Source organism: Haliotis rufescens, unplaced genomic scaffold (assembly GCF_023055435.1).
Source record: "Haliotis rufescens isolate VD_foot unplaced genomic scaffold, xgHalRufe1.0.p SCAF_8, whole genome shotgun sequence".
Lineage (NCBI taxonomy): Eukaryota > Metazoa > Mollusca > Gastropoda > Lepetellida > Haliotidae > Haliotis > Haliotis rufescens.
The window spans coordinates 52731948-52745947 of record NW_025964372.1 but is presented as its reverse complement, the minus strand read 5'-3'; the positions used below and the strand labels follow the sequence as shown (position 1 = coordinate 52745947).

The 14000-nt window shown below is 44.8% G+C and overlaps 1 protein-coding gene across 1 annotated transcript in view; it reads left to right on the top strand.

Moving 5' to 3' along the window:
* Positions 1-14000, top strand: part of LOC124145601 (complement C3-like) — a 61418-nt gene that overhangs the window by 40852 nt on the left and 6566 nt on the right. The window contains exons 30-35 of the mRNA XM_048389141.1: positions 22-176; positions 5668-5787; positions 6077-6164; positions 10061-10132; positions 12197-12302; positions 13005-13112. Of these exons, the coding sequence (XP_048245098.1) occupies positions 22-176; positions 5668-5787; positions 6077-6164; positions 10061-10132; positions 12197-12302; positions 13005-13112 (649 nt within the window). The remainder of the gene's footprint in view (positions 1-21; positions 177-5667; positions 5788-6076; positions 6165-10060; positions 10133-12196; positions 12303-13004; positions 13113-14000) is intronic.

Sequence of the window (14000 nt, the reverse complement as noted above, 5' to 3'; positions counted from 1 at the left end):
GTGTTATTGTTTTCTTCACAGGCTCCGTCGGGTGAGGTGTACCAGTTCGATAGTCGAGGATCACGTCTGGGGCAGATGCAGATCGAGACGACGTACAACGTCGCTGTTGGCAAGAACGACCACTGCACCTATAACCTGAGCGTCTCCAGCGAACCATTTGACATCAGCAGCACAGAGTATGTCCAAGGGAAAACAGTTTCTAATGTTGAAACATATCCGTTTGTCAGTTCTAACTGTAGCACTGACAGCAAGTGTATTGAAGTACCAACTGCCTGTATATCGAAAACGTGGAATCAAACAAGACTTTTCATTAGCTAAATGTGTTTTCACATTTACACGGTGAGTGAATGAGTGAGGGTGTTGGGGTTTGTGGCGTTAAGCCCAGCATGCCGATTTCAAACTCACCAAAGTGTCCAAGCACAGCTGAAGGCTCTGTGCCATGGCTGTGTCTTGTAGTACAATTGTGTACCAGATAGACTTGCAACGCGAGTGTATTAGACATATGTCCACGAATACACCTTTCAGGTATCTGACATCAATAATTCAACAAGCATGGGAACACAGCTTCTGGTTTTTCAGTCCTACACACAAGTTTGCCTCCATAGTCGCACACACAAGTTTGCCTCCATAGTCGCACACACAAGTTTGCCTCCATAGTCGCACACACAAGTTTTCCTCCACCGTCGCACACACACGTTTGCCTCCACAGTTTCACACACAAGTTTGCCTCCACTGTCGCGCACACAAGTTTGCCTCCACTGTCGCACACACAAGTTTCCCTCCAATGTCGCACACACAAGTTTGCCTCCACAGTTTCACACACAAGTTTGCCTCCATAGTCGCACACACAAGTTTGCCTCCACTGTCGAACACACAAGTTTGCCTCCACTGTCGCACACACAAGTTTGCCTCCACTGTCGCACACACAAGTTTGCCTCCACTGTCGCACACACAAGTTTGCCTCCAATGTCGCACACACAAGTTTGCCTCCACAGTTTCACACACAAGTTTGCCTCCAATGTCGCACACACAAGTTTGCCTCCACAGTTTCACACACAAGTTTGCCTCCACTGTCGCACACACAAGTTTGCCTCCACTGTCGCACACACAAGTTTGCCTCCACTGTCGCACACACAAGTTTGCCTCCATCGTCGCACACACAAGTTTGCGTCCATTCTCGCACACACAAGTTTGCCTCCACTGTCGCACACACAAGTTTGCCTCCACTGTCGCACACACAAGTTTGCGTCCATTGTCGCACACACAAGTTTGCCTCCACAGTTTCACACACAAGTTTGCCTCCACTGTCGCACACACAAATTTGCCTCCACTGTCGCACACACAAGTTTGCCTCCACTGTCGCACACACAAGTTTGCCTCCACTGTCGCACACACAAGTTTGCCTCCACTGTCGCACACACAAGTTTGCCTCCACTGTCGCACACACAAGTTTGCCTCCACAGTTTCACACACAAGTTTGCCTCCACTGTCGCACACACACGTTTGCCTCCACAGTTTCACACACAAGCTTGCCTCCACTGTCGCACACACAAGTTTGCCTCCACTGACGCACACACAAGCTTGCCTCCACTGTCGCACTCACAAGTTTGCCTCCACAGTTTCACACACAAGTTTGCCTCCACCGTCGCACACACAAGTTTGCCTCCACAGTTTCACACACAAGTTTGCCTCCACCGTCGCACACACAAGTTTGCCTCCACAGTTTCACACACAAGTTTACCTCCACTGTCGCACAAACAAGTTTGCCTCCACAGTTTCACACACAAGTTTGCCTCCACTGTCGCACACACAAGTTTGCCTCCACAGTTTCACAAACAAGTTTACCTCCACCGTCGCACACACAAGTTTGCCTCCACAGTTTCACACACAAGCTTGCCTCCACTGTCGCACACACAAGTTTGCCTCCACAGTTTCACACACAAGTTTGCGTCCATTGTCGCACACACAAGTTTGCCTCCACAGTTTCACACACAAGTTTGCCTCCACTGTCGCACACACAAGTTTGCCTGCACTGTCGCACACACAAGTTTGCCTCCACTGTCGCACATACAAGTTTGCCTCCACTGTCGCACACACAAGTTTGCCTCCACTGTCGCACACACAAGTTTGCCTCCACTGTCGCACACACAAGTTTGCCTCCACTGTCGCACACACAAGTTTGCCTCCACAGTTTCACACACAAGTTTGCCTCCACTGTCGCACACACACGTTTGCCTCCACAGTTTCACACACAAGTTTGCGTCCATTGTCGCACACACAAGTTTGCCTCCACAGTTTCACACACAAGTTTGCCTCCACTGTCGCACACACAAGTTTGCCTGCACTGTCGCACACACAAGTTTGCCTCCACTGTCGCACACACAAGTTTGCCTCCACTGTCGCACACACAAGTTTGCCTCCATTGTCGCACATACAAGTTTGCCTCCACTGTCGCACACACAAGTTTGCCTCCACTGTCGCACACACAAGTTTGCCTCCACTGTCGCACACACAAGTTTGCCTCCACTGTCGCACACACAAGTTTGCCTCCACAGTTTCACACACAAGTTTGCCTCCTCTGTCGCACACACAAGTTTGCCTCCACAGTTTCACACACAAGTTTGCGTCCATTGTCGCACACACAAGTTTGCCTCCACAGTTTCACACACAAGTTTGCCTCCACTGTCGCACACACAAGTTTGCCTGCACTGTCGCACACACAAGTTTGCCTCCACTGTCGCACACACAAGTTTGCCTCCACTGTCGCACACACAAGTTTGCCTCCATTGTCGCACATACAAGTTTGCCTCCACTGTCGCACACACAAGTTTGCCTCCACTGTCGCACACACAAGTTTGCCTCCACTGTCGCACACACAAGTTTGCCTCCACTGTCGCACACACAAGTTTGCCTCCACAGTTTCACACACAAGTTTGCCTCCACTGTCGCACACACAAGTTTGCCTCCACAGTTTCACAAACAAGTTTGCCTCCACAGTCGCACACACAAGTTTGCCTCCACAGTTTCACAAACAAGTTTGCCTCCACTGTCGCACACACAAGTTTGCCTCCACTGTCGCACACACAAGCTTGCCTCCACTGTCGCACACACAAGTTTGCCTCCACAGTTTCACACACAAGTTTGCCTCCACCGTCGCACACACAAGTTTGCCTCCACAGTTTCACACACAAGTTTGCCTCCACCGTCGCACACACAAGTTTGCCTCCACAGTTTCACACACAAGTTTGCCTCCACTGTCGCATACACAAGTTTGCCTCCACAGTTTCACACACAAGTTTGCCTCCACCGTCGCACACACAAGTTTGCCTCCACTGTCGCACACACAAGTTTGCCTCCACTGTCGCACACACAAGTTTGCCTCCACCGTCGCACACACAAGTTTGCGTCCATTGTCGCACACACAAGTTTGCCTCCACAGTTTCACACACAAGTTTGCCTCCACTGTCGCACACACAAGTTTGCCTCCACTGTTGCACACACAAGTTTGCCTCCACTGTCGCACACACAAGTTTGCCTCCACTGTCGCACACACAAGTTTGCCTCCACTGTCGCACACACAAGCTTGCCTCCACTGTCGCACACACAAGTTTGCCTCCACTGTCGCACACACAAGTTTGCCTCCACTGTCGCACACACAAGTTTGCCTCCACTGTCGCACACACAAGTTTGCCTCCACTGTCGCACACACAAGTTTGCCTCCACAGTTTCACACACAAGTTTGCCTCCACTGTCGCACACACGTTTGCCTCCACAGTTTCACACACAAGCTTGCCTCCATTGTCGCACACACAAGTTTGCCTCCACAGTTTCACACACAAGTTTGCCTCCACAGTCGCACACACAAGTTTGCCTCCACAGTTTCACACACAAGTTTGCCTCCACTGTCGCACACACAAGTTTGCCTCCACTGTCGCACACACAAGCTTGCCTCCACTGTCGCACACACAAGTTTGCCTCCACAGTTTCACACACAAGTTTGCCTCCACCGTCGCACACACAAGTTTGCCTCCACAGTTTCACACACAAGTTTGCCTCCACTGTCGCACACACAAGTTTGCCTCCACAGTTTCACACACAAGTTTGCCTCCACTGTCGCATACACAAGTTTGCCTCCACAGTTTCACACACAAGTTTGCCTCCACCGTCGCACACACAAGTTTGCCTCCACAGTTTCACACACAAGTTTGCCTCCACCGTCGTACACACAAGTTTGCCTCCACAGTTTCACACACAAGCTTGCCTCCACTGTCGCACACACAAGTTTGCCTCCACAGTTTCACACACAAGCTTGCCTCCACCGTCGCACACACAAGTTTGCCTCCACAGTTTCACACACAAGTTTGCCTCCACTGTCGCACACACAAGTTTGCCTCCACTGTCGCACACACAAGTTTGCCTCCACTGTCGCACACACAAGTTTGCCTCCACTGTCGCACACACAAGCTTGCCTCCACTGTCGCACACACAAGTTTGCCTCCACTGTCGCACACACAAGTTTGCCTCCACTGTCGCACACACAAGTTTGCCTCCACTGTCGCACACACAAGTTTGCCTCCACTGTCGCACACACAAGTTTGCCTCCACAGTTTCACACACAAGTTTGCCTCCACTGTCGCACACACGTTTGCCTCCACAGTTTCACACACAAGCTTGCCTCCATTGTCGCACACACAAGTTTGCCTCCACAGTTTCACACACAAGTTTGCCTCCACAGTCGCACTCACAAGTTTGCCTCCACAGTTTCACACACAAGTTTGCCTCCACTGTCGCACACACAAGTTTGCCTCCATAGTCGCACACACAAGCTTGCCTCCACTGTCGCACACACAAGTTTGCCTCCACAGTTTCACACACAAGTTTGCCTCCACCGTCGCACACACAAGTTTGCCTCCACAGTTTCACACACAAGTTTGCCTCCACCGTCGCACACACAAGTTTGCCTCCACAGTTTCACACACAAGTTTGCCTCCACTGTCGCATACACAAGTTTGCCTCCACAGTTTCACACACAAGTTTGCCTCCACCGTCGCACACACAAGTTTGCCTCCACAGTTTCACACACAAGTTTGCCTCCACCGTCGCACACACGTTTGCCTCCACAGTTTCACACACAAGCTTGCCTCCACTGTCGCACACACAAGTTTGCCTCCACAGTTTCACACACAAGTTTGCGTCCATTGTCGCACACACAAGTTTGCCTCCACAGTTTCACACACAAGTTTGCGTCCATTGTCGCACACACAAGTTTGCCTCCACAGTTTCACACACAAGTTTGCCTCCACTGTCGCACACACAAGTTTGCCTGCACTGTCGCACACACAAGTTTGCCTCCACTGTCGCACACACAAGTTTGCCTCCACTGTCGCACACACACGTTTGCCTGGTGCGTTGAATGGTCTCGTTCTCTCTCGTGTGGGAGTGTTTGATTCTTCAGGATGTGTTATTATCTGGGCGAAAAACAATTGGATGACTTCACAACATTTCTTTATATCCCTACATATCTCCTACAAATACACTTTATACTTGTATCGGGATAAGGTAACAGGTGCGAGAACATCAGGCAGGTGTACCTTCATATCCCGAACAAGTACAGTTACGAGTGCTCTACTAATCTACTGCGTAAACAAGTTCCATCTCCTTTGTCAGGACGACACTGTGTAAGCAGTGCGGCTTTGCATGCCCACACGACACTGAAGGCGAGTCATCACGCCGGAAGCGGAGCCCAGTTGCCAGCGCCAACATCATGTGTGTAGAAGTATGTCTGCAGTAAGTAGCACTGACTGGACATTTACCAAGAAGAAGGTCATTTTGTTCCATTCCATGCGTTTTCTTCAGCCAACCATACTAAATAAAACAGACCAGATAATTATGATCATGGTAAAAACCAGATACCATAACATAAACCAACTCCGACCTTTTTCAAACATTTTATGGCCTCTTTAGGCTGAACTGAGTGTTTTGAGAAAATTCACCAAGACATAATCGGATTTACTTTATATCTGATACCAGTCTTATGTATGGATGCCTTTCTTAGGTTTTTTTGGTGACTTTGTAGGTCCTTAACAAATACTAGCCGCCACAACGTCCGTGTGGACGCAGGAATTCCTAGTGGTCACAAGATCATCCCAGTCACACAAGCAGAGGTGAGGTCAAGGTCACATTATACTGAGAGTCGAGTGAAGACAGCTGTTATATTGTCGACTGCCGCTTCCACACACTCGTCATCAAGAAGCCAAAGTCACTCCTCCTGTCAAAGTCTTGTGGAGAGTGTTTTGTCACTCTGAATCTTAATGCTTAGATCTAAATATGCAACAGATGAGGCGGTATCACTGGTCCCCTTAGTTCTAGTTCCGGTGGGTAAACCAATGGAAGGAAATGGGGATTGAACGACGTAAGGTTATCGATAAACCTCAAGCTTAGGTTAAATTTGTTGGCTAAATTACCTTGATTTGACTTTGCCAATCTGAGCAGAAATTCCGATTCATATGCACAAAGAAACAGATCAGCAAGAAGGGTCGGGGGGGGGGGGGGGGGGGTTACAATTGGTGCCCATGGGGGTGCCAACTTCTTCCCTAAATGCCTTACCCCAAAATTTTACACAGCTGTTATCAATGAGGAGGTTCAACATATCGCATATTGTAAAAACTTCAGATGGCATTTGCTTTGATTTTTAAAAATTATCCTAAACCTCTGAAGATATATTTGTAAGTTTATCTATGATAACTACGTTTTCTAACAAAAGCCCCTTGGTACAGGGAATAAACTTTTTCCTTTCGTTTGTCATATGGGATAGTGGTGTACAAAGTTGAAAAATGAAATGTTTTGACAGAATGTAACCTGGTTCTTTTCGGAGTCAAGCCAATACTTCCTGTGAATATAACAAGTCCGTCCTTGATAGTAGGAAGGATTGTGGATCATTCACAGGACCCAGCACTAAATCTCTCTTTGTACGGATTTGTATGGAGTTTTGGAATCCAGCACAAAAGAGGAATGGACATCTCTTCAGGTCTTAGACTCAAGTCAAAAGTGGACAGTACTGACGCATGGTTTGGGCAGATTTCTTCCTCAGTTAACATACTGGCCTTCTACGTGGCATTATTTGATTTGTCATTTATACCAAGTTATTTGATCACACAAGTAATGTAGTGATGCCCACATACAATGGTTATGTTATTTGATCAAACAAGTAATGCAGTGATGCCCACATACAATGGTTATGTTATTTGATCACACAAGTAATGTAGTGATGCTCACATACAATGGTTATGTTATTTGATCACACAAGTAATGTAGTGATGCTCACATACAATGGTTATGTTATTTGATCACACAAGTAATGTAGTGATGCCCACATACAATGGTTATGTTATTTGATCACACAATTACTGCAGTGATGCTGACATACAATGGTTATGTTATTTGACCATACAAGTAATGTAGTGATGCTCACATACAATGGTTATGTTATTTGATCAAACAATTAATGTAGTGATGCTCACATACAATGGTTATGTTATTTGATCAAACAAGCAATGTAGTGATGCCCACAAACAATGGTTATGTTATTTGATCAAACAAGTAATGTAGTGATGCTCACATACAATGGTTATGTTATTTCATCAAACAAGTAATGTAGTGATGCTCACATACAATGGTTATGTTATTTGATCAAACAAGTAATGTAGTGATGCTCACATACAATGGTTATGTTATTTGATCAAACAATTACTGCAGTGATGCTCACATACAATGGTTATGTTATTTGATCAAACAATTACTGCAGTGATGCTGACATATAATGGTTATGTTATTTGATCAAACAAGTAATGTAGTGATGCTCACATACAATGGTTATGTTATTTGATCAAACAAGTAATGTAGTGATGCCCACATACAATGGTTATGTTATTTGATCAAACAAGTAATGTAGTGATGCTCACATACAATGGTTATGTTATTTGATCAAACAAGTAATGTAGTGATGCTCACATACAATGGTTATGTTATTTGATCAAACAAGTAATGTAGTGATGCTCACATACAATGGTTATGTTATTTGATCAAACAATTACTGCAGTGATGCTGACATACAATGGTTATGTTATTTGATCAAACAATTACTGCAGTGATGCTGACATATAATGGTTATGTTATTTGATCAAACAATTACTGCAGTGATGCTGACATACAATGGTTATGTTATTTGATCAAACAATTACTGTAGTGATGCTGACATACAATGGTTATGTTATTTGATCAAACAATTACTGCAGTGATGCTGACATACAATGGTTATGTTATTTGATCAAACAATTACTGCAGTGATGCCCACATACAATGGTTATGTTATTTGATCACACAAGTAATGTAGTGATGCTCACATACAATGGTTATGTTATTTGATCAAACAATTACTGCAGTGATGCTCACATACAATGGTTATGTTATTTGATCAAACAATTACTGCAGTGATGCTCACATACAATGGTTATGTTATTTGATCAAACAATTAATGTAGTGATGCCCACATACAATGGTTATGTTATTTGATCAAACAATTACTGCAGTGATGCTCACATACAATGGTTATGTTATTTGATCAAACGATTACTGCAGTGATGCTCACATACAATGGTTATGTTATTTGATCACACAATTACTGCAGTGATGCTCACATATAATGGTTATGTTATTTGATCAAACAATTACTGCAGTGATGCCCACATACAATGGTTATGTTATTTGATCAAACAATTACTGCAGTGATGCTCACATATAATGGTTATGTTATTTGATCACACAATTACTGCAGTGATGCTCACATATAATGGTTATGTTATTTGATCAAACGATTACTGCAGTGATGCTCACATATAATGGTTATGTTATTTGATCAAACAATTACTGCAGTGATGCTCACATATAATGGTTATGTTATTTGATCAAACAATTACTGCAGTGATGCTCACATATAATGGTTATGTTATTTGATCAAACAAGTAATGTAGTGATGCCCACATACAATGGTTATGTTATTTGATCAGACAATTACTGTAGTGATGCCCACATACAATGGTTATGTTATTTGATCAAACAAGTAATGTAGTGATGCTCACATACAATGGTTATGTTATTTGAGGCCTTGTCAGTGGGAGCAACTACACACTGTTCATGTAGGGCAGTCAGACTTTGGATGACAGCTGGCTGGGAAAGAATGGGCTTGTTCCATTTCCTCTTTTTAAGCTTGTGCTTTCTGCCATGGCAATGTCACGCACTGACTTAACTAACACTCTGAAAGACATTCATCAGGTTCTTCATTCTCCTTTGGCATACTCTTTGACAGCATCCATCATATTTTTTTTAATTTGTGATCCCAATTGGCAGGAGGCTGCTCGTGATATTTTGGTCCATAATTAAATAAATGGAGAAGTCACCTGTGATTATATGACCGGCAGGTTGGTAGCAGTATGATGTGTCTTGGCACTCCGTTCCTATCATTAAACAACCTGGATGAAATGGTGTTCGAATAGTAAAATGAAATTGTTGTTGGTTCCAGAAATTCGGTTCCTGACATTTTGGAAACCGACTTTTATATGAGAATGTTACTTAAATTATACTGGCACTGGGATTTTATCACAACAAAATAAATTGTCCGGGAAAATTCTGTAAAAGACTGTTGAAAAAAACCTTGTCTGACACAAAAATTTCATTGTTGCAAGGTGTTTTTTTTACAGAAATTAATAAAAATGTATTAAAAATTAATAAAATGTCTGGTTTTGCAGCTATAACTGAAAAAATATCTAAGCTCCATACACAATCCCAGACATCCCCAGATTATCAAATGGTTGGTCCCCAAGGCATCAGTCCCCTTTCTGTTTATCTGTGATGGATGACTCGTATCGATCATTTCTGTTGTGTCTCTCCGTCATATATCAATCCACAAAGGGTACATTCAATGCCATATATGACGTTTTCAGTTTGACATGATAGGTCTACAACAGATGTAATGTATAACTCACGTGTTATGTTGTTTTTACAGATGGCTATCATGACGAGGAGAAAGACAATGTACCTCTACAAAAATGGACTGTTTTCCGTGATGTTAGAAGAGGTAAACATGCTTTGAAATTTGCAATAATGTCAACAAGTATTATAGCTACTAGAAGTTAAGCTTTAAGTACCCATGTCTCTCGTGTCTGTCTCAGTACCTATGTCACTCGTGTCTGTCAGTACCAATGTCTCTCGAGTCTGTCTGTACCTATGTCACTCGTCTCTGTCTTAGTACCCATGTCTCTCATGTCTGTCTCAGTACCCATGTCTCTCGTGGCTGTCTCAGTACCCGTGTCTCTCGTGTCGGTCTCAGTACCCATGTCTCTCTTGTCGATCTCAGTACCCATGTCTCTTGTGTCGGTCTCAGTACCCATGTCTCTCTTGTCGATCTCAGTACCCATGTCTCTTGTGTCTGCCTCAGTACCCATGATGTCTCTCGTGTCGGTCTCAGTACCCGTGTCTCTCGTGTCTGTCTCAGTACCCATGTCTCTCGTGTCTGCCTCAGTACCCATGTCTCTTGTGTCGGTCTCAGTACCCATGTCTCTCGTGTCGATCTCAGTACCCATGTCTCTTGTGTCGGTCTCAGTACCCATGTCTCTCTTGTCGATCTCAGTACCCATGTCTCTTGTGTCTGTCTCAGTACCCATGTCTCTCGTGTCTGTCTCAGTACCCATGTCTCTCGTGTCTGTCTCAGTACCCATGTCTCTCGTGTCGATCTCAGTGACCATATCTCTCGTGTCGATCTCAGCACCCATGTCTATTGTGTCTGTCTCAGTACCCATGTCTCTCGTGTCGATCTCAGTACCCATGTCTATTGTGTCTGTCTCAGTACCCATGTCTCTCGTGTCGATCTCAGCACCCATGTCTCTCGTGTCTGTCTCAGTACCCATGTCTCTCGTGTCTGTCTCAGTATCCATGTCTCTCGTGTCTGTCTCAGTACCCATGTCTCTCGTGTCGATCTCAGTACCCATGTCTCTCTTGTCTGTCTCAGTACCCATGTCTATTGTGTCTGTCTCAGTACCCGTGTCTCTCGTGTCGATCTCAGTACCCATGTCTCTCTTGTCTGTCTCAGTACCCATGTCTATTGTGTCTGTCTCAGTACCCATGTCTATTGTGTCTGTCTCAGTACCCATGTCTCTCGTGTCGATCTCAGTACCCATGTCTCTCTTGTCTGTCTCAGTACCCATGTCTATTGTGTCTGTCTCAGTACCCTTGTCTCTCGTGTCGATCTCAGTACCCACGTCTCTCGTGTCTGTCAGTACCAATGTCTCTCGTGTCTGCCTCAGTACCCATGTCTCTCTTGTCTGTCTCAGTACCCATGTCTATTGTGTCTGTCTCAGTACCCATGTCTATTGTGTCTGTCTCAGTACCCATGTCTATTGTGTCTGTCTCAGTACCCATGTCTCTCGTGTCTGTCTCAGTACCCATGTCTATTGTGTCTGTCTCAGTACCCACGTCTCTCGTGTCTGTCAGTACCAATGTCTCTCGTGTCTGCCTCAGTACCCATGTCTCTCTTGTCTGTCTCAGTACCCATGTCTATTGTGTCTGTCTCAGTACCCATGTCTCTCGTGTCTGTCTCAGTACCCATGTCTCTCGTGTCTGTCTCAGTACCCATGTCTCTCTTGTCTGTCTCAGTACCCATGTCTATTGTGTCTGTCTCAGTACCCATGTCTATTGTGTCTGTCTCAGTACCCATGTCTCTCGTGTCGATCTCAGTACCCATGTCTCTCTTGTCTGTCTCAGTACCCATGTCTATTGTGTCTGTCTCAGTACCCTTGTCTCTCGTGTCGATCTCAGTACCCATGTCTCTCGTGTCTGTCAGTACCAATGTCTCTCGTGTCTGCCTCAGTACCCATGTCTCTCTTGTCTGTCTCAGTACCCATGTCTATTGTGTCTGTCTCAGTACCCATGTTTCACGTATCTGTCTCAGTACCCATGTCTCTCGTGTCGATCTCAGTACCCATGTCTCTCGTGTCTGCCAGTACGCATGTTCTTCTTCCTTCATTTCATTGTATGTGTCTATGGCTATCTCTGTCCCTCTGTGTTGCCTGCCTCTTTATGTTGGTGCCAATGTGTCTATTACGGCCCTCTGCATATTTGTGTATTGTTGTCACTGTGGTCACAGGTGGCTGAAGGTGAAGAGATCTGTTTCGGGTTCCGCACCCTGGACAAACAGGAGGTGGCCCATCACCAGCCTTCCGTTGTCACCATCAGGGAGGAGCGGCAGAGAGGTGGGTAGACAGAATGGTAGACAATGGGGGCGTTGTTTTTTGAGTGATAAACGTGTTGGCAACGGGTCATAGTTTTGAGTGGCAAATTGTGAAGGCAATGGGGTCATTGTTCTTGAGGGTTAAGGGCTCACGTCGTTGGTGGACAAGGTGTGTATACTGGATAAGAAATGATTGTGCCGATAAAAACATTACTGTTTGCTGGACATGGTGGATCTTCTGTAAAAGTAGTGTTGCGAATATTAACACATGTATATGCGCATTGACTGAAACAATCTGAGGAAGAGAATTTATGGACGTTAACTTCTATATTTTGAGGAACACATCACCTGATGAAGGAGAAAACTACCTTTATAACGAACACGCTTTTAACGAACTGACGGATATGACGAACTTCTTTGTTTGTCCCGGCCACTGCTGTACCTATGCTGTACATATGCTTATTCCGAACTACGGTTTTAACGAACTAAAATTAATGGCCCCTGTGATTTCGTTATAACCGTAGTTTACTGTACGCAGAAACGTTGTGTTCGCCATGAGAAAGAAGTCCATAAATTCTCTTCCTGATGTGTATCACTTCTAAATGTCTTTCAAAGACTCCAAAATGGACGTTTGAATAGGAACTAAGGGACGGTTCGGACCTATTTCAAGAACAGCTTGTTACCACAACCATAAACCCAGGGCTGTCACACCTTCATGTTGCAGAGCCATCCTGTAGCCGTGCCTATGACGCTAAAGACAGCTCGGTGACTCTGCCAGTCCTGTGTTCAGACCTGTCCCAGAGACACAAGGGTGTCTGCATATGTGCTTCAGGTAATCGCAACCCTGTCTCTTTGCATGTTGTTGAACGCCGCACTCAGCAATATCCCAGGTATATGACGGAGGTCAGTAAATAATTGAGTCTGGACCAGACAATCCAGTGATTGACACCATGAGCATCGATCCACGTAATTGGGATACGATGACATGCATCAACCAAGTCAGCGAGCCTGACCACCCGGTCCCGTTAGTCGCCTTTTACGACAAGCATAGTCGCCTTTTATGGCAAGCATGGGTTGATGAAGACCTATTCTACCCCGGATCTTCACGGGTCTTAGCCAATATGTGTTTATGAAGTATGTTGATGGTAATTGTGAAAATAATATAATGAAAACAATACCCATTGTCTCAAAGTGACTGAGCGTGGTTGAGGTTTAACGCCGCCCTGATCAGTGTGGTCCTTACTTTCTGTATTCTCTCATCTCCGACCTCAACCAGCAAGAGAGCGCGTGCGATATTTTAAAAACACAGTAAAAAATGTTTTTTCACGAATTGTGAAACTTATTTTATGATATTTAAAGTTTAGAACACAAAGTAACACTTTGATTAACTTAGGGCGTCGATCGAGTTGGTTTTTTTTGTTTTGTTTCGTTTTGCTTTGGAAACGAATACCATGTGGGTTGCTTGACCTTTTGCAACCTCAGGAAAGAACCAAGTTCAATTCTGTCAAAACATTTGATTTTTCAACTTTGTACACCACTATCCCACATGACAAACTTTAGGAAAAACTTCATTCCTTGATCCATGGAGCTTTTGTTACAAATCGTGGTGAACAGAGATACAGTTACGTATCTATATTCAGAGGTTCAGGACAATTGTGAAAAATAAAAGCAAATGCCATCTGAGGTTTACTGAGAAAACAGTATGTGAAATGCTGGACTT